This window comes from Anabas testudineus, chromosome 4 (assembly GCF_900324465.2).
Source record: "Anabas testudineus chromosome 4, fAnaTes1.2, whole genome shotgun sequence".
NCBI classification, from domain to species: domain Eukaryota; kingdom Metazoa; phylum Chordata; class Actinopteri; order Anabantiformes; family Anabantidae; genus Anabas; species Anabas testudineus.
Genome location: NC_046613.1, coordinates 6978694 through 6999306, shown reverse-complemented (window position 1 = coordinate 6999306; position 20613 = coordinate 6978694). Strand labels below are relative to the sequence as shown.

Here is a 20613-nt window from a genome sequence, read left to right as displayed (position 1 = left end):
TGGGAAAAGGATTTTAATTAAAGTTCAGGGTTTCCGATCTAGAACAGAGAAATAATGAGTTTTCAGTCCTTCACTTCAGACATCAGTATTTAATTTACATTATTCATAACATTTTGTATCTCTTTAAGAATTTTCTCATGAATATCTCTAAGTGGGACAAAAAAGTGCAAATAAATACCAAACATTTTTGTTACATATACTAACACTGCGTACACTACACTATTGTGCACGACTAAAGTTAGAAACAAAATGACAAAGTGACTCAGTCGTTTAGAGGCCTCCTTCTAATCGAAGCTCCGATAACGCCTTTGACTTACATACAGTACATACTTACATACATACAGATCATTAAGTGAATGTCAGGAAACTAGAAGGCTGGAGTCCCTTTTCTTCAGAGAGGAAATTGTATCACATTTACGAGGAAGTGATGGCATAAGCCTACAAACACAAGTGGGAGGGAAGGACACGGGAGAACTGCTACAAGAATCGTATGTTACAGCAAGCAAGTGTCGTGTCTGTCTCCGTTAGCGAAGCAAAAAGTCCAAATGACTTCATCACACAGCTGTGAGGATAATGTGCAGTTCATCATAAATGCCCAGTTAACACTTGTGGTCTTCAGTGCTGTGTTAAGGTGCACCCACGGCGTGTGATCGCGACAGATTCTGTTACTTGATAATGACAAAATTGTACAATAGCTTCTTTGACAGCCATCACAGTCATCACGGACACAGTGAGAATTGTTACGCTAAGGTTTCCAGTATGAGTAAAAAAAAAAAAGAGAGAGAAAAGGTTTATTTTGTACATGGCAAGGCTCAGAAGAGATACAGTATCGTTTCAACACAGGCAGATCAGCTGCTTTACATAAATATTACCATCGAGGCCAGGGATTATGCCTGTAACACTTCCATCAGCTGTCAAAAAGCAGATTCAGCAGGCTCATGTTGAGCTATTATTGTTACTGGTAGCCCTTAAAACACAATTCAGACAGTTAACATCTGATGATTAAACACTGTTGTAAATCAGAGCTTCACCTTCCTAATACAAACGTGTCATATTGTATTGGGTGAATTATTTAGTTACAACCATGGTGACACTGTTGGCTACAAAATAAAAAACAAATGGGGTTGGCTATTGCACTGGCCAGCCATGGTTGTGATTGGCTGCTAAGGACTCTTCTTGGGACATATACGTTGTGTGCCTGTATACAGTATGTGCATGCTCGCAAAAGTTGTTTACATATATCTGCGATTGTATTAGAATATTTGAATGTGAAGCGCACTTTGACGTCATAATAGTACCAGCCAGTGTGTGGGGTTACACGGTGATAGAGAGCTCTACTTGTTTAACAGTCTGGGGTATTTTCATGGTGAGGGATGAGATCAGAGAGAACGGGCGTGTGATGCTGACTCTTGAGGTGCTTCAGAGTTTGTGGGCAGTGTGCAGTCTTGATGCAGGCCAGAGAGTGTGGAGTGTTGGGACAAGGGGGGGGGGTTATTTGATGATCTGAGGACAGTCGCTCCAGGCTTTGGCCTTTCGCTTAGCGAGCGCCAGCCAGGCTGGCTCTGTAGACACCTGTGGGGAGTCACCGGAGGGGAAGCGCTTTGACACCTCCTTGACAGCAGGTGGCGACGGTGTAGAGTCTGCAATCTCAACTGAAACAGCAAACAAGTGAAAAAGTAGGTCAGAATTACTACATTAAAATAATATGGATCATATAATATAATAAGGTTTAGGTAATAAGGGTTAATAAATATATGGTGAAAGTTGCACAAATAATATTTTCACTTCAATAAGATTAAGATTACTAAATGTATGTAATGTCAGAAAGTAGGGGAACATGTGCACCACTATTTCGTCGTACCAGTGACAGAGCTGGGTAAAGTATTGGCTTTTTTCAGGTTTTCTCGGCGCTCAAATCGTCCCAGCAGGCTGTCGGGTCTCTTGGGCTCCTCTGGTGTCTGAGGTTTAGAACTGGGGCTGGTGCTCCCGCTTCCTTTGCTCTCAGTGGGGCTCATCAGTGTAACCTGCAAAAGACATTTGTGAGGACGGAAACTATTCTTAGGAGATTATGTGTAATCTACAGAAATGAAGTGAGCAACGTGGCAATCTGGGACACATACACTGTCTCTCTCTCTGGCTTGTTTTTCAGCAAGTTTGGCTTCTCTTTGGCTACGACGGTCCTCTCTGTTCTGCTGCTGCTCCCTGAAGCCTTTCTGCTTCTGTAGCGCCAGTGTGATCCACAATGGCCCGGCCTCCTTCTCCTGGACCCTCGCACTGTCCAGTGAGTGTCTGCTCTGTAGGGATGGTTTTTCTGCAAGAACAGTACTGGGGGTGTGAATTGTTTGTTTGATAAACATAGACATATCATGCAGGTAATTCCTGAAGTTACAGTTGTTGCAGTTTGTACCAAAGCAGTAAAAGCCCTACATACTGAATCATTGATAAGATAATTTATCTACAATCAAGGCCATGTCAAGCCATGCAGAGTCACTATTACTTTCATATATCCCTCAAACTTTAGAATCATATGGGACATTCTCTGTAGATGCATTTACATGACAGAAAAAGTTGACTGATCTTAAGAAACCTTTTTCTTGGTATAAAATGTAGGTTCTGTCACACTGACCTCTCCTGATGAGCTCTGTCTTCCTGTCCGCCTTCTCTCTCCAGGGGATGTTGATGGAGGGGAAGAATGATCTTTTTTCTTTTGGCTCCTCTTCCCCTTGGACCTGACCGTGGCTGCTTCGGTGCAAATGGGCCACTGCTGAAGGGTCCTCGCTCCTGCTTGTAAGTTCCTGTTTAGGTGAGTCTGCTCTCGCTGTGCCCTGGATCAAGGCATCACTGGGAGAGCTGTGGACCACTTTAGGTAAAGGCGATGGAGGAGGTGTTGGGACTGGTTTGGGTGACGTGGTCGGTCTTCGGTAGAGCGGCGGTTTTGAAAGCACTTTCTCACCTTCGCATTGTATGGTTGGGCTGGTGGACTTGCCCGGTTTAGCCCGAGGGAGAGCTGGGGAGGCAGATGTGTGCACGTACTTGCTCACCGCGCCTTCATTCTGAGGTGATGTGGGACTTGATTTGTCAGAAAAGACAGAGGAAGTGTCTGTGTCTGGCTCAATAGGGGTGAGAGGTGAAGGGACTCCATCAAAGCTGTCCCCAGCACTGTATCGTTTCTTTCTTTTCTCCGTGGACTGTTCGCTGTGAAACCGCAGGGAGTAGTTGGTTCTCCTCAGCTTTATGCCAAAAGGTGAGGGCTTATCTCCACCATCCTGGCATTGCTCCTGTCCCTCCTCTCCGGCAACAGACACCTCCATCTCACTCTGAGGCCTGCTCTTCAACTCTGCCCCCTCCGGTTTCACTCCGGGGCTGGGAACCAGGAAAGAGGGGAGGTCTTTGGCGAACATACACTCCTCAGACCCTCTTTCTACAATGCGGACACTCTTACTCGCCCTATTCTGAGGTTTACTGACTGGAGCTGGAGAGGCTGCAGTAGGGCTGTGAGACGGAGATGCTTCCTCTCCTAATTCCTTATCATCTAAACCAAACACCTCAGAGTTTCTGTTTGAATCTCCAAACTTCTTCTTCGCAGGGGTGATTGAGAATTTGGCGGTGGCAGACACGGTCTTCCTGAGGTTTGTGTGAGCAAACAAAGGCTGGTCTTCACTGCTGGGCTGAGGCTGGTTCCTGCTTGAGTCTGGGTACTCATACTTCCCCTCCTCTACCCCTTTGAATATTTTTGATCTGATACTCGCCCACTCTGCTAAGACAGAGGCACTGGACTGGTCTGTAGAGAGTGAGGACTCGTTGAGTGATTTGGTTTTGCCAGACTTGCGGTCCGGTGAAGTCTTGGTCTTTGTCGGTGGCGTTCCCTGGGCCTTTCTGTCCTCTCCCAGACCCAACAGAGACTTGCAGGCTGTGTCTTTGATCTGCTCTAAATTGACAGCTGTCCCACAAAGCTGGGCGCCTGTAACCAGGATAGCTGTGTGGGGGACATATTGAGATGTTGGCAGGTTGGGGGAGTCTGGGCCTTCAGAGAAGGAGGTCTTAGCTCCCTCTCTTTGTTCAGTAACAGCAGCACTCTGGTGGCTGGACGCCGGAGTAACAGGCGTCAAGTTAACTTTCTGGAACAAAATCTGCTTCTCTCCAGAGGAAACCTTAAAAGAGAAGGGCCTCTGTCTCTCCTCCATCTCCCTCCAGCGTAGCTCCTCAGCTCTCCTCTTTCTCTCCTGTGGATCTAAGCTGCCATCAAACTCCTCTAGTGACAGCCTTCTCTGCTCTTCATCCTCCTTTCTTATCCTCTCTTCTGCTTCCATTTTCTTCTTTTCCTCCATCTCTTTCAAGATGATCTTCTCTGCTTCCTCCTCTTCCAGCTTCCTCTTCCTCTCAGCTTCAAGCTCCTGCTGCCTCCTTGCCTCTTCTTCCTCATCTCGCTTTTTCCTTTCCTCCTCTTCTCGCCTCATCCTTTCCTCTTCCTCTTTCCTCCTCTGCTCCTCAATTCGTCTCCTCTCCGCCTCCTCTTGCATCCTCTGTTCCTCTTGCTCCCTCCGCATCCTCTCTTCCTCATCTCGCTGCCTCCTTTCTTCCTCCTCTCTGATCCTCCTCTTCTCCTCCTCTCTCTTCTTTTTCGCTGCCTCCTCCCGAAGCCTTCGCTCTTCCTCTTCCTGTTGTTTACGACACCTCTCCTCCTCTAACTCACACAGCCTGAGCTCCTCAGCTCGCTTCATCCTCTCCTCTTCCTCCTGTCTGAGCCTCTGCTCCTCCAGCTCCCTCTTCCTCCTTGTCTCCTGTCTTTCCTCCTCATAGAGTCTCTGTTTCTTAAGACTTTCTAGCGATTCTTCAACAGATTCCCTGCGCTGGTCACTGGTAGAGATGCCAGCTGCCTCAAAATCCTCTTGAACGGCACAAGGAATGGACACATCTTCGAAGTTCTGGGAATAAGGGGGTTCCATTTGTTTACTTTATTATCACACAACAAATCAACAACATGCTAAGACCCATTTGAGGTATCTCATGTATAGACTCAGGCTCACCTGGGTAAATCGCCGGTGCTTGCGGGAAACCCTCTGATTTTTCGGTTTGACTGAAAGTTTATACTTGGCAGCAGTGTTGTCTAAGCGAGGAACAGACTGAGGGACGGCATCCAGGTTGATGGACTCGATCGTACCAGTGGGTGGAAGAACTTGTTTGGACCTTGGGGACTTCACTGGGGTGCTGTGTGGTCCGGCCCCCTGGACCTGCTTTTGTCACAGTAACAAAGCATTTGCTTAAAACTGTAAAAGAGTACACCACCACAGGTACCAGGGTTGTTCTCTATGGATTCTTCTTCATCAGACAGTTTAGATCAGAGATTGAAATGTGCTGTTCTAGTTGCAGCAAATGTAGCCTTGAACTTTGGACTTTTGTGCAGCAAGAAAAAAAAACGCAGCCCTTCATATTCGTTTGAATAGGGGAAATATGATACGCAGCTGGCAGCAGCATCACAGGTGGTTCTGCCCAAATGACACAGCATTGTGTGGGAAAAAGGTTGGCTCTTTAACTTTTCAATTTCAATAGCGTTTTTCATTGTTTGCTGGTACATAACATGGCACACCCTGACCAGTGAAGCCCTCTGCGTTTTAACATAAATATCTGTGTGAATGTAGCCTTAGCCTAGCAGTTGGAGCCACATAAATAGTCATCAGAAGAGGTTAATGGGCTCTTACCTTTGGCTCTGTTTTTGCTGGCTCAGCTTCTACCTGGGCCAACACCTTCAATGGGCTCTGTGGCACCTCTTCCTCATCTGAACTTCCCTCATCTCCTTCACTCCTCCTCAGAGAGGAAGGCCTCTGGCCAAACTTTATACCTTGTGCTATCTGCCTCTGTGTAATAAACAAAAAAATTAACAGATTTTATTGATGCGAAAGAGAAGATAACTGTTCAGCAACAGAGTGCACACCGCCACAAGGCTTACCTGCAGATTTCTGACTTTGTCGGAGACGTTCTCCTGGGACATGCTGTGATCGCCGCTGGGCTCTGTCACCGGCTCGTCTGGGATAAAGATGCTGTCGTGTGACAGAGCTCGAGATCCTATGGGATTCAACTCCCTGCAGAAGAATGAGGACGTCTTCAGTGATGTGGCATGTCATTACTGTCATTCACCTATTTATCATGAACGGGCAACGCCGCTTGCACAAAGAAATGAATGAAACCAGCGGCTTCAACACATCAATTAGAGGCTTAAATGGTGTCAAGCCTTTTACAGAGTGTATTTGAGAGGAGCCTCACCCTTTTCTCTACAGATTATGTTACCACAACTTGCAGCAGTTTACGAGTGTGTTTTAACACTTTCATTTTTTTTAAAGCGAAACAAAATCAGATAAGAAGCATGTCTGCAGTATTTCCTGCATAACATCTCTCTACCCACTTTATGTGTCTAAAAGTGTGTCTAAAAATATTTGAAAACTTCTTGTATATACATCAAATTATTGATAAGACTGGTGAGTGTAGCTTTAATCAGCAACAACATAAAGAAGCTAAAAAACTCAATCACCTCAGGTTTAATTCACACAGCACTAGAGTACAGAAAAATGCAAATATATCTATGTACTGACCTCAGATTCTGTATGGCCTCTTCATCATCAGACACAACTCCATTGCACACTTCCCCAGTAGAAAAACTCGCCTTTAGCTCTGCTCCATCAAAACGCCTCTTTGCCTCTTGCTTCTTCTTCTTCCCGAACAGTCGTCTGAAGGGCTGGAATTTGCCCTGTCGCCTTCTCTCTGTTGGCAAAAGAAAACTGATTATAACCACGGCTGCATGCAATCAGGTCATCAATCTTTATCCCATGGGTTTGATAACCAGCAAAATGGTTCTTATGGGCTTGTTTTATATATATATATATATATATATATATATATGTGTGTGTGTGTGTGTGTGTGTGTGTGTGTGTGTGTGTGTGTGATGATGATGAAACAAATTGACTGAATAAAAGGAAAGTAAATTAAATAGAAAATGGAATGAGGAGGAAAACTTTGGCTCTTTTGTTCATACTTACTTATATTTGCAAACAGTGCAAAAGATACATAGCATGCACAAAAACAGAGCACCCACATCCACTCCTGCATTAAAAACAATACAGATCAAATCCTGGATTTAGTGACTGGAAACAGGCAAACCCCACAGAAGTCTACAAAAATCAGGGAATAACCACAAAGACATGCTGGCTTGAGAGTTTGTGCCAAATGCGTGACTCATGTAACCTTTGACCTGCCATATTTGAGCAACTTTTTAGCAGATAACAACTCTCAAAGTTCTGCATGTGAGTTATCTGGTGTAAAGCAAAAGAGAGTGAACTTCTGAACTTTCACTCGTACTTGATGTCACACATAGCAGCTAATCAGATTCACTAACTCATCGGCTAGTGAGGCGATCCCCTACAACTGTGTCAAATTAGAACAGCGGAGGAGCAATGTGCTGCTAAATAATAATAATAATAATAATAATAAAAACAGTTGGATGTAATAAAATAAAAAAAGATGTAATAAACCCTTTTAGTGTTAGTGTAATGAATCACTGAACTTCTGCTCGATATCTTTGTTTCCTCATCAGCTTTTATGCCTGGAAGTCATAAACTATTACACATGAGCTAAACTTTCCCACGTGCAAAAAGAACAACACTGCTCTGCTTCGAGACTCCAAAGATGCGATTATTTGACCGTCTGTAATTTTAAAAATATAAACAGATATCTATCTCAATCATTTATCTGAAAATATAACTGACTGTCTCCGAGTGTTTCTTCACTCATTCACATAGTTCTGTCTGTGTGTTTTGTTTTTGTCTGTGTGTGTGTGAGCATTTGTGGAGGTCCACTGGATGAACTAAGTAGATGAGATTACAGAGCTATAGAGCTACTCTACACCACTGTGCAGACAGGCGTTCTCAGGGCTCTGTGGGTATCCCTTTCAGAGCTATAAGTAGCAACTGGTGTGGGATTTCACTTCTCGTGCTGCTCGCTGAACCAGAGGCATCCTGGGAAATGATTCAGTAAACTCATTTTCTCCACTTAGATCTTTGACCCTGACATGTGCATCATCATTGCTGTGTGGGAATGAAAAGACAAGTCTAATTGGAGTGTATTTATTATATTCATATCTTTTATACTGGATACAGACAAAGATACAGATATAAGGTTATACTAAGCCGAATGTGGGAGGTATTTGTTGCAAAATGAAATAAATGTAGGTGTGTGCATCTTTTAGATTTATGAGAATAACTACTTATCACCAATCAAACCTAAGAAAAAACTGTGACTTTTAAACAGAGGCACATTAGGTTTTAACAGATCACTATTTGAAATAGATAAAGTGCTCAATACTCCGTCAGACCCTCTCCCTCTTAATCTGTCAGTGTGCACTGAGCGACATTATGGTGTAACACTGATGCTCTGTTTCCCTGCAGCATGCTCTCTCTCAGCATCAGGGTCCGTCCAGTGCTTTAGCTTTGGTACAAAACCCATAATGCACTGCCGTGGGCATGCTCACACACTCATGCGTGTAACAAGAAAGGACACTTATTTCTGCAATGTAGTCGACTCAGCGGGAGGACTCCACACAGCAGCACCCAAACCAACGCTGCGGTTATCTCTTGTTTTTCTGTGTGCTCCCAGCGCAGCATGTTTTGACCCTTGCTCCTCTGCACTCAGACCCCTGCTGATATTTCCCTGTCGTCATGTGATCAGGGGATATTTCAAATCGGGTAAAGCCATATGATCAAGCTGTCAGCAAAGGAAAAAAAGCGAAGCAGTCTGGCTCAGAAAAACTGTGGTTGAATACCACAATTTTCAAATAGATTTAATAATTTGGGAAATACACTTTTTTGCTTTGTGTGACCTCTGAACAAAGCCCTATTCTCAGTCTTTAAGTTAAGCTAAGCTAACTGGCCGATGATTTTATTGGCTATTCACTGGACAGATATCAGTCTATTTGCAAGAAAGAAAATGTGCACAAAATATCAAACAATTGCACATTTTTACAGTGGCAATAGAAATTATTCAACCCCTTGTAAGTTTGGTTTTTTTATAACATCCGATAATGGTTAATTTTTTTGTGCTCTGAGCTTATAATAACGCTCAGCTCCTAGAAGGCATGTGGGAGACTCTGACGCCAACTGGAGGGAGGCTCTATGATCTGATGATGTAAATATAACTTTTAACCATCAGACTGGAAGCTTTAACTGGAAACTAACGCAACGAATAGTTGCTGCACAACAACTGGGTCACAGGTGTCTCTGTGGCCCCCTTCACTAGTCCGCTTCATGGAAGGTGACTCTGATTTATGTGTATTCCTTACATTTCTTAACAATGGCTCTAACTGTACTCCAGGAGATTTTCACTGGGCTGCCCATAATTTAAAAAAAGGTGAAAACCTTTAAAGGGGGTGAACATTTTATATAGACACTGCATATTCTTATTTGAATTTTCTTTCCAGTGCTAATATTTCCTTGAGACTGATGAAATTCTTAAAACTGCTTGACGAGATCAAGTTGAAGCTAGTGAAGAAGAGTCAAAGAATTCAGGACGAAAGGCACAGCACACCACCATCACATATGAAGTATTCAGTAAATCTCAGGTCAAACCCAACACCACACCATGCATCTCTTAAAGAGTCAGTGGAGGAAAATAAAGCTTATGAAGTGAAACGAACAGAGGTCATTTCACCCTCATGATGTTTTCAGTGAATCTGTTACAATACACTGCCTCTTTAAGGTTTCTCTAAAAGCACTACTCAAACTTATCTTTTTTCCTGTTTACCTGGGCCTTTGGATTCGGTTACCTCTAAAAGCATCTCATGGTTAGTTTCCGTGGCGTCTGTTGCCATGGTCACTGTGCACCTTGGCTGTGGTGAGAGAAGGAGGAAGTGAACCTGAGGATGCTGTTATCTGCTTTAATGCAGGAGGTTAAAAGGAGCAAAGATGCACTTTTAAACGAGACTAACAAGAGGAGGGTCACATGAGACATAGGGGAAAGGGACTTTTTACAATGGTTGAGCAGAGCTATTCTGACTTCTGCATATCTTGTTTATTACACTCCTCTCCATCATCTCTAGCATCACAAAAAGCTCAGCTGTGTTAGCTCTTGCAGAATGTCTCTTGGTGATCGGCTTGTCGGGGACTCTGAGGACACTCTATTGTGCAAACCACAGACTTCTTCCTCAACCCTGAATCCTGCATCCTCCTGCCAACACCTGCTTGCACCACACTGAGCGAGTCCGAGGTTTTCTGATGTACGGTAGAAATGCGTGTTGTGTGTAAAACCACAAACACGCAGGCGGGCAGTATAAAACCAGAGAGTGTGAGAGACAATGGTGAGAGAGTCGGAGAGAAGCCCGCTGTCTCCAGTGGGATCAGCATGCCGTGGGCTTCCTTCCTGAGGCTGACAGAGCTGGACAGACTCTCTCAGAAATGTCTCCCCCCCCCTCCACCAAAAAAAAAAAAAAGACTCTTTGTCCTGTCTGAGTCCAGCTAGTGCAGAACAAGGAGTGAACAAGCATGTTTGGTTGTAGGGGTGTGTCAACACAGACACAGAGTGTGTGTGACTTGTATGAGCTGGTGTAAACGGAGATATTGTGAATTTTCTGTTTTATTGTTTGTCTGCCAGTCCGAATGTTGAGCCAGCGTTCGCTAAGAAGCATGACATGTGTTTATCAGTGTGTGTTTGTAGTCCTACTGCTGCAGAGGACACACTAGGGGAGCAGGTAGAGATGGGATGAGGAAAGCATGAGGAGCAGCCACGTGCTCTACAGGAGCAGAGAAATGCCTTTGACAAGGGTACAGCGGCATCCTACTGTAGTATGGCGGTGGCATAACACGATGCTGTGTCTCAGAGCTCTCGATCGACCCAGCAGCTCGACATCATTTGATGATGACACGGCTCTGCACCACAGCACGCCAGACAACTACCAGAGTCCTGCTGGCATGGCTCGGTGTTGCTGTAGCAGCTAAGTGCCATAACCTTACGCACAAGTAGCTCGCTGACAAAGCAGACAGACGAACGTGGTGGGGCTGTGTAACAGTTTACCTATTTCAGCTGCACAGCTCGAGATGGCTGTGCACCACTGCAGTAAAACCTTAGGGAACATCGATCTGCCCTTTTGCACAAAGCTTGTTTTACCCAGATGAGCGTCGCTGCTGCCTCCGCCGTGGCTTTGGGAGAAAACGGTGAAATAAATACAGACAAGAGACAGAACAGCAAGTTTGTGTTTGTTAGGTCGGCTTTGCATCAGGCGCACTCAGTGTGTGGAAGAATGGCATGGAGGGTGACATGAGAAAAGGGGGTGGATGAGGGAAGCACTTCCAAACAGAAGGACATGACCCATCGTGGCGTGTGAGGCGACAAGTATAGTTTCACACAACACCAACCCTCTGTCCCAGTCTGATTCTGTATAAATCTCTGTAGTTTGAGCAACCTCTGGTTTCCATGACAACGTGTTTGCAGCCGCCAGAGTTGGAGGAGGCAGACAAAACACAGAACTCGCACAACAAATCCTTATCACGACAAACACACTGAAATAGTTGACTCGGCACACACCTGTACATGCACAAACACCTCTGGTTTGGCTGTTTTAACAGCAGCTGAACGGAGCAGCACAAAGCGCCGGGTCATGGACAACGAGAGCACTGCGCTCCCCGCATGGGCCACAGTTGGGTAATTACAAATATGGAAAATAAATATCAGATTAGTCAGGCTACACTACTGCTGCAAAAACCGTGAGCACAGAAAGGCAAGACATGGTGATTCAACTGAGAACATGTAATAACATGCTACTGCTCAAAGAAGCTGAAAGGAAGGTCTCCATGTCTGGAGCTGCTGCCCTCAGACAAACAGAGCATCTAACATCTGTGGAAACAGTGGTCCTGATGAGGCCCAGTTTGGAAACGTTTGATCCTTCTTGTTTCTTTCTGTCAGTCACACGTCACAAAGCCTTGTGAAGGAATCTGCTCACATCGTTATTATGTTGAAGTCCTGTCATTCAACTTGCTTAATCCTCAGGCATATATTTTCATCTGTTTCACCAGGATATTGCTCTCCATATTCTACACAACTGTCACGCTCCTACCGTCTCCTACACAGGGCAGAGAGACCAGCCAGCAGACAGACAGACGCTGCCATTCCTACAGCCATGCCACGAGCCCGCATGGCTAAAAGCCTAATTAAAGCTACCGAAACAACAGAAGTATCAGTGCAGCATGAGAACAACAACGTTCCCTCTAATGGGCCTAGAATAAACACCTCCTTTAAGAATTCAACTACCTTCAGCTTTCTCTTTTCAGAGATCGTGCAGCGAGGTGTTCTCCGTGCTGGGAGTTTGTATATATCTAAAGGGTAATGAGCCAGTATTCCCACTGAAAGAATAAATGTGAACTACAGTAAAAAAGTAAACACTAAGACTAACAATGAGTGAACTTTCTGTATAAGAATGCTTTCTTACCGTCCTGCAGTCACTGAGCGTGCGAGGGTATCTATGCGTGTGCGCCCGTTCCACCTGCCTGCTGTCGCTGTGGATCTAGGGCATTACCTGGAGTCAGGTGTCAGATGCAGTGAGAGCTTTGTTGTGTGTGTGTGTGTGTGTGTTTGTGTGTGTGGGTGTACAGGAGAATGAGAGACTAAACATCCCTTGATATTCTGATATTGATGAAAGACCTGATTGCGCGATCACACTGTGGCACGAAAACCTACGTCGGTTTGGGTTCACGGCTGCATGCGTGTGTTGGGCTGGAGCACATGTCGGGTTTAAAGGGGAGGAGGTGTGTCTGTGAGGACCGGGGTAGTATGAGTTTGAGCAAAGGGAGATGGGCGTTCTCCTGTGTCTGTTAGTGCTGCTGTGCTGAGGAGGCACAAAGTGACACTTTGTTTGCCTGCCAGAGAGCCGGCGCAGGAGAACAGAGTGGCATTCATCACTTCAACTGGCTGATGCGCACAAAGACTTTCATTGTGGATTGACAGTAACCATATATGCACGTGTGTGATTATAACAAGTGTTTAATGACATTATGGTCACAAATGTTTGATACATGCAACTCTGTGGAGCCTTCAGAGCTGATCTCTGACTGGAGCACAACACATACACACACACAGGTGAAGCTATTTAGTGGTTACATTCGTTTCAACTGGTAAAAACAGCTGATTAGTCCATTTTATGGATATATTAATGTGATCTGGAGTGATAATAGCCATTTGCATGAGTATACTGTTAGTGTGTAATAAGGCTAGCTCCCCCACTCTTCAGTTTTGGCAGCATCACACTGCAGTCTCACAGGGAAATGGTAATGATGGGGCTTTACCAACCTGGATGTCGCCTATATTGCAGCAGCATAGCACTTCAAAGACAGACTGCTCTCTGACTGAGTCTGTGCAGGAATAGAAACCCCCAGTAAAGCGGTACAAACACGACGATACTCACATCCACACGTATTCACACACAGGACGAGCAGAGAGTCTAAAAGAGGCCGGGATCAACCACCCTCAGCTACTCTCAGGAACACAGCCACTGCACTCGTCATGTGGTAAACCACATTCAGGATTTGTGCTAATTAAAACAGAAAACAAATGACTGAATATAATGATTTTCCACCTGCTGTGCAAGTCATATACAGTATAGACTAATGCTGCATTAGCTAATGCATCATATGAATAATATTAAAATAAAAAACGCTTGAAGTCAGTTCAAAGTCATTTAAATTTTAATCTGCGGTGAAATGAAATATCCAAACCAACATATCTTTGAAACAATGTCTCTAAATGATCCCGGATCTACAGGCTGCTGCTTTTTCGTCTTGGTTTGGGTATGTGCTGAAATATCTAAGGTGACCTATATTCATCAAACATGTCCGAACAAATGACATCAATGACAATTTTAACAGAATAGTGTACAGTTTATTATTTGGAGCAGAGATGTGCTACATAAACACGTCTAACTGTATCTAGGGACCAGAATCTCTGAAGAGGTGATGATTACTTGCACCACACAGCGAAGAATAATTAGGACAGATCTCATAAGGAACTGAGTTGAGGTAGACTGTAATTAAAATCATGTGCTTTAGATGAGGGAAGCACTGATACTAATACAAATATCTGTGTATTATACTATAAACAGCTAGATTTATACAGGTACATACCAGTAAAACACTGAGACGTGTATCTACAGTAAACAGCATTTATTCTACTGTACTCTACTGTACTCTGTGGCTGCTTGTTTCTCTTCAGAAAATAAATGTTCATGCAAAACCTAAAGGTTCACCTGGAGTTGATGGATCATCAAAGAGCAATTCCACTTTCTGTACATGTCAGTGTCATCCTAACACTTCAAAGCCATTACGAATGAATGTCTGACTGTAAATCAATAGGCTTAGAAACACACAGCAAACTGTGATTCAGACCGTCTTCGTCTGCCTTCCAGTGATTCAATTCAAATGTATAGTTGCAGTTTAATCAGAGGTCAAATGGTGATACATGACTCACACACGGTCTGGCATTGTGAAGGAACTCCACAGCTGTTTCTGAAAAGTCTGCATTAGTCACAATTTTAGCACAGCGATGGCAGGAATGCTTAGTCAAATCCCTGTTTACTGTGCATCTGCATGTGAGAATCCAAAGCATCAGGTCGGATGAGAGACTGAACGTTGCAGTCCTTTAATAGACAGGACTCTGGAGTCAGTGATGGTGACGTCGTCTTTACTATGACAGCTCTTCATTATTTCATGTGCAAAACAAAGACCTGTTTGGCACACAGCATAGCCCCCAGGGCTTAATGTGTCACCATCCAACCATTAGTCAATATATTTCTTATTTATGGCTTCCAGATGATGGCCTACTACAGCTTACTGTCAATCAGGTGGTGAAGCGGGCAACCAAAAGACAGACCAGTTCATCCACACTAACACCATAAATCTAATCCCAGTAGCCTGTGAATTAACCTCTGGCAATCTGCCATATGATTTCTCTGTGTCCCGACGCCAAAGTCCAGTGCCCACGTCAGAAAGGCGTTATGGATTTAAAAGCGTTTAAATGACGCGTAAAAAAAAAAAAACACACATTCATTTTTTTTTTTTTTTTTTGCACATGCAGGCCCGGACCATATGGCCTGTGCATGGTTTCCAGCTGACTCAAAATATCCTGACATTTCAAAGAGCTGTAATGACCATGTCGATGGCACAAAGACTACATGAACGCAGACCTGAAGTCACTGATCAATACGTTGCTGTTAATGGCACAATGATCCCTGTGCGGCAGCATCCGGTAGTCTATTAACTGCAGACTAAAAGGCGCACGGAGAACAAAGAATCTGGCCTTTGCTTTTTTACCTTATTGTCACAGATAACACCCGAGTGGCGTTAAACTGATGAGCATTAGGTTGGATTTTAAGAAATAACCATTCAATGCAGTTTGCCCCCGTGACATGGGCGTTTGCGCATTTCAGGTCGGACCTAATTCCAAGTGCCACCCCAGCTACAGCGTGCACACACATGCACACACACACACACACACACATCTGCGAAGGATGGAGCAGAGGATCTGAGCAGGTCAGTGAGAAATGAAAGGTGGGATACGGTGACAAGGTCATGAGCACAGTGAAAATGGAAATCAGTCGCCATCAACGCGAACAACATGGATGAAAAGAGCGGGGAAATAAAGCATCTCACCACTTGGTTGAATACGACGCCTCCTTCCAGTCACTGCTGCTCCGGCTGCTTCGACCCTTTTGTGTTGCTGATGCTGCGGGTGCCCGACGGAGAGACGCACGCACCGACCGTCACAGCCCCGCACAGCTGCACGCGTGCGAGATGGAGAGGGGAGGGTGTGGCTGCGAGAGAAAGGCGAGCGGTGGTGGTGGTGCTGATGGTGGTGGTGGTGGTGGAGTACAGTGCAGCGCCAACAGACGAGCTCCAGTCACGATGCGATCCAGACACTGAACCGTCAGCTGCTGCTCATCGGAAACAATTACAGAGACGAGGCGCTGAATGGAAACGATGTAACCACCTGGAAGAAAACATGTGCGTGTTCCCGAAGGTGTCCGTTCCCCTTTAGGGTGTGTTATGTCGGTGGTTTACTGTGTGAGGACCAGTGAGGACTAATCCTACTACTGCAGGCCCATAACGACAGCATCACTGCACAAAAGTCAGCATTTCAGCTCCATCTCTCCGATCTGCCTGAAGATCACTGTGGACGCTGGAGGAAGAGGGCTCAGAAGATCGGACATTGTTTTTTTGTTCTTGACTCAAAAGTTTTTCAAAATATTTGGGAAGAGCAACTGAGCTTTTTTCTTTCTTGTGATACTCTGTCTTTTCCCAAAGTCCCTTTGAAAACGCCTATTCATTTGTGTTTCCTTTACACTGAAGAATTCTGGGTTTAAAAGCCAAAGAAATAAAATGTCATAAAGATTTTATTTGATGGTATTACACCTCAAACAACATAGAATTTACCTTTTGGATAAGAGGACCCCAACTTTAAATGTAGGCTGATCTGTACCTGTCATGTAATTGATCTGAGAGACAGTTGTTCTAATACACACCAGGCTACAGCATCATCTGACCTAGTGTTTTGTTTTTAATTGAATCATTGGTTCACTGACAAATGTTTTTTCTAGCAACTCCCCAATAAAAAATAGAGGAAGACTGGAATATTTTGTACGGCTTCTTTTTCTGTCTCTCTTGTGGACATTTTTTTGTCTGATAACATTAATAATTCCTCTGCCACTAGCTGATGTCCTCTTGGCTTCATCGGACATTTATCAAAGATATCAAACCTCAGTTGATTGGACAAAGTTCAGTTTCTGTGCTTAAAAGATAGATTTTTGTTTCACCAAAAACGGGATGCAAACAACTGCCAAAAGACAAAGGTTCAGGTATCTTTGCATCTTAACCTGTATCATTTACTCTTGATTACATGCAGAGGCGGCTCATTGGGTTGTGAATAAGAACACTATGGTGAGCTCATCCTACGGATTATTAAAAACTTGTTCTTGACTGGACTGTGTTTAAAATCAAATCACCGCTGACATCTGGTTCAGTTCATCCGTAGCTAGTCTGCAATACACACAAAGATTGTGTAAAGATAAAAATACTGACTCATCAAAGATGAATTCTTCTGCTTCCTGATATGTGGATGTAGCAAAAAGGGCAAAGGGAGGATTGTAACTACAAAACAAGGAAAGTTCAATGACATGAATCATTGTGATTCAAATGTTTAGTTGCAACTTTTTTAAATTGTGCAACAGAAAATCTTTGACTCCTGAGATGCTTCTTATACGTGTCCAAATGTTTATGTCCACGATGATATATGGGTAAACGCTGATACACTATAGGAACTACATCTCCCAGCTGGCCTGGGTGGACTTCAGGCTCCCCTAGGAGGAGGAGGTGCTGAGTTCACAGCACCTCCTTGTGCGTGGCCCTGTCGCAAAGATACTTTAATCAAAATCAGTATTTTCCTACAATAAGGCATCAGACAAAATAGCTGTTTTGAGCCCGAATGTGCTTCTAGTATTATTTTAGTGTTTGTTCACACTTCAAATGAAAATATATTTATTTTGTGAGGGGTTTTATTTTGAAAGTGTAACCCGAACGCCTTTTTTTTTATAGAAAATGTCAGCTTGATATTTGTTTCCTCTTTTGCAGATAACCTGAGAGGAAAGTGACGAGGGACAGGATCCTGCATCTTATGTCAGACTAATGTAAAGTCGTCAGCCCAGACTCTTTGTAACGTGGTCGCTCTAAGGGTTTTATTTTGACACTTCCTGTCAAGCAGGACTTGCTGCGTTCACGCCTGCTGACTTCGCGCAGCTTCTTAAAGTTCAGTATGGGTACGTGGTAGGTACCCGGGGCTTCTTAGTAGTTAGCATCCAGCTGTTCAAAAAGCTGACAGGTATTAAGGAGTCGAGCGGGACACACAGTATGGTTCCTCGCAGGCAGGAGTACGGGGCGAACAGGGCCGGAGGAGCGCGGAGCGGCCCGCTGCTAAACTTCAGGACGACGGTGAACTCGGGCACCGTCCGACGCAGCTCCGCCGTGCTCCCCTCGGTGCTAACGTTTCTGGTGATCGTAGCATCCGGAGGCCTGCTGCTCATGATAGAGAAAGGAATGCTGAACAGCATGGAGACACCTCCACCCAGGGGGCACGGCAGGCGGCTGGACTTCATCCGGCAGGCTGGGAAACACAGCTCGGCTGAGGTGGATGTGGAGTCCCAGGTACAGTACAGTACAGTAATGTAATGTAATGTAATCACATCACAGTAATGTAATGTAATCACATCACAGTAATGTAATGTAATCACATCACAGTAATGTAATGTAATCACATCACAGTAATGTAATGTACAGTACAGTAATGTAATGTAATGTAATCACAGTACAGTAATGTAATGTACAGTACAGTAATGTAAGGTACAGTACAGTAATGTAATGTAATCACATCACAGTAATGTAATGTACAGTACAGTAATGTAATGTAATCACATCACAGTAATGTAATGTACAGTACAGTAATGTAATGTAAAGTACAGTAATGTAATGTAATCACATCACAGTAATGTAATGTACAGTAATGTAATGTAATCACATCACAGTAATGTAATGTACAGTAATGTAATGTACAGTAATGTAATGTACAGTACAGTAATGTACAGTAATGTAAGGCAGGGGCAGTAACGTGAGTGGAGCCTGCAGAGATTTGTTTTTTCTCATGAGTGTGTATAAAGTAGTAGATCTAAGTAGACTTGTTGATCAAAACTTAAACACTTTCGTCATTAAAAATGGAAACATACACATTTTCACCTTCATGTACTGATGAAAACCACTAATTTAATGATTCACTTCTTTAGAGCTAAATAATTATACAATAATAAGACATAATAAAAAAAAATACAACTCAAAATCAAAGCAGCAGGGAAAAGAACATTTCCTGAATAGGTAGTCCTACATTTCCCATAATGCAACTCTGTTCTGTCGTTTTTTTTTTTGTCCTTTTCTTTAAGTACTAGCCTAAAAGGTATTGTACTTTACTTTACTCAAGAACATGTTGTAAAGTGTATTTAAAGTACAAAAATACAATAAGAAATCAGTGTATTTTACACAGTACTGAAATTGATAATGGTGATAACATTGAATTAAAAGACATCATATGTAATCACCAAACCTAAAGTAACCAGGACTGTTTGTTAAGCTTGGCAGAACCAGAGATGAATACAGATGTTTTCAAACTAGACAAAGTAACAGAGCAATAGGCTACTAAACTGACCTTTAAGTTGCTGATTTGTGATTGCACTCTTAGATCCTCCAGGAGATCCGTAACCGGACCATTAGAACCATGTGCAGCCATAAGAACATGCCCCACAGCATCTGGTCACTTAGCCCAGTGCAGAGGAAGACGCTGTTGCAGCACATCCTTGTGAATGACAAGTACCGCTTCCTCTACTGCTACGTCCCCAAAGTGGCCTGCTCCAACTGGAAGAGGGTTCTGAAGGTCCTAAGCGGAGCACTGGAAAACGTTGACGTCAACATCAAGATGGACCACCGCAGCGACCTGCTGTTTTTGGCCTCTCTGAAGCCTGATGAGATCCGCTACCGGCTCAAGCATTACTTCAAGTTCATGTTTGTGCGCGAGCCAATGGAGCGCCTGCTTTCAGCGTACAGGAACAAGTTTGGAGAGATCGAGTCATACCAGAAGAAGTATGGCGTGGAGATCATAAAGCGGTACAGAAAGGGCCGCGCTAAGGACACATCTGTAACTGGAGATGATGTGACCTTTGCAGAGTTTGTGCACTACCTGCTGGATGAGGACGTGGAGCGAATGAATGAGCACTGGATGCCTGTGTACAACTTATGCCAACCCTGTGCTGTGTCTTATGACTTCATTGGCTCCTATGAGCACCTGGAAAGTGATGCAGAGTTCGTGCTCCATCAGGTCAGAGCCCCTTCTGATGTTCACTTCCCAGAGAGGCAAACGTGGTACAAGCCCGTCACCACCGAGACGTTACACTATTATCTGTGCAGTCTACCTCAGTGGCTACTGAGGGAACTCCTGCCCAAGTACATTTTAGACTTTTCCCTCTTTGGCTATCCCCTCCCCAACACAACCACTGAACACTGCCGGCATTAAAGGTGCAATATTTTATAGTTTGGAGATTATTTTTTTATAGAGAATCATTTGTATTATTTTTATGCCTCGGGAACAAACAGTATTTACTTTTACTTGACATGTCCACACATCTTAGCAAAAATGCTGGAGATTTGACTTCAAAACCACTAAAGCTCAAAATCATCTGCACACAACGTTAAAAGTTTTTAAAATGCATATTACATGCACTGTTACAGTTGAACCATTTCAGTATAAAATGATAGAACTAAAAGACCAAACTTTACATTTTGTTTCTTTCGTCACGTACTTGTTGGAGAAGTTAAAGGGTTAATGGCTTCAGTGGTTTAGCAGGCTAAAACACAGACTATGTACTATGAGTGTTGAGAGGTTTAAATCAAGCTTGTAAATCTTTTTGTGTAAGTCACAGCATTTCTTTTACAACAGTTCCCCATCTTTTCTTTCGACTGTTAACCATTGAATAAAACAGAAGTTCAAATTCTGTGATGT

The 20613-nt window shown here is 43.8% G+C and overlaps 2 protein-coding genes across 3 annotated transcripts; one reads left to right on the top strand and one right to left on the bottom strand.

Moving 5' to 3' along the window:
* Window positions 1–127: 127 nt before the first annotated feature.
* On the bottom strand, window positions 128–15881 carry cracd (capping protein inhibiting regulator of actin dynamics). Of its 2 annotated transcripts, none has more exons than XM_026345335.1 (9): window positions 15675–15881; window positions 6588–6756; window positions 5948–6080; window positions 5700–5855; window positions 5028–5234; window positions 2627–4925; window positions 2121–2311; window positions 1862–2024; window positions 128–1652 (listed from the first exon to the last, which is right to left on the bottom strand). In XM_026345335.1, exons 3-9 carry the CDS (start codon window positions 5987–5989, stop codon window positions 1492–1494), a joined length of 3219 nt encoding a protein of 1072 aa, XP_026201120.1. In that variant the 5' UTR covers window positions 5990–6080; window positions 6588–6756; window positions 15675–15881; the 3' UTR covers window positions 128–1491. The 2 variants fall into 2 exon arrangements, with proteins under 2 accessions (XP_026201120.1, XP_026201122.1); XM_026345337.1 differs by having other exon boundaries at window positions 5028–5231.
* Window positions 15882–17924: 2043 nt separating this feature from the next.
* Window positions 17925–20605, top strand: chst14 (carbohydrate (N-acetylgalactosamine 4-0) sulfotransferase 14). The gene is made up of 2 exons (XM_026345387.1): window positions 17925–18218; window positions 19300–20605. Exons 1-2 carry the CDS (start codon window positions 17925–17927, stop codon window positions 20125–20127), a joined length of 1122 nt encoding a protein of 373 aa, XP_026201172.1. The 3' UTR covers window positions 20128–20605.
* The last annotated feature ends 8 nt before the right edge of the window (window positions 20606–20613 follow it).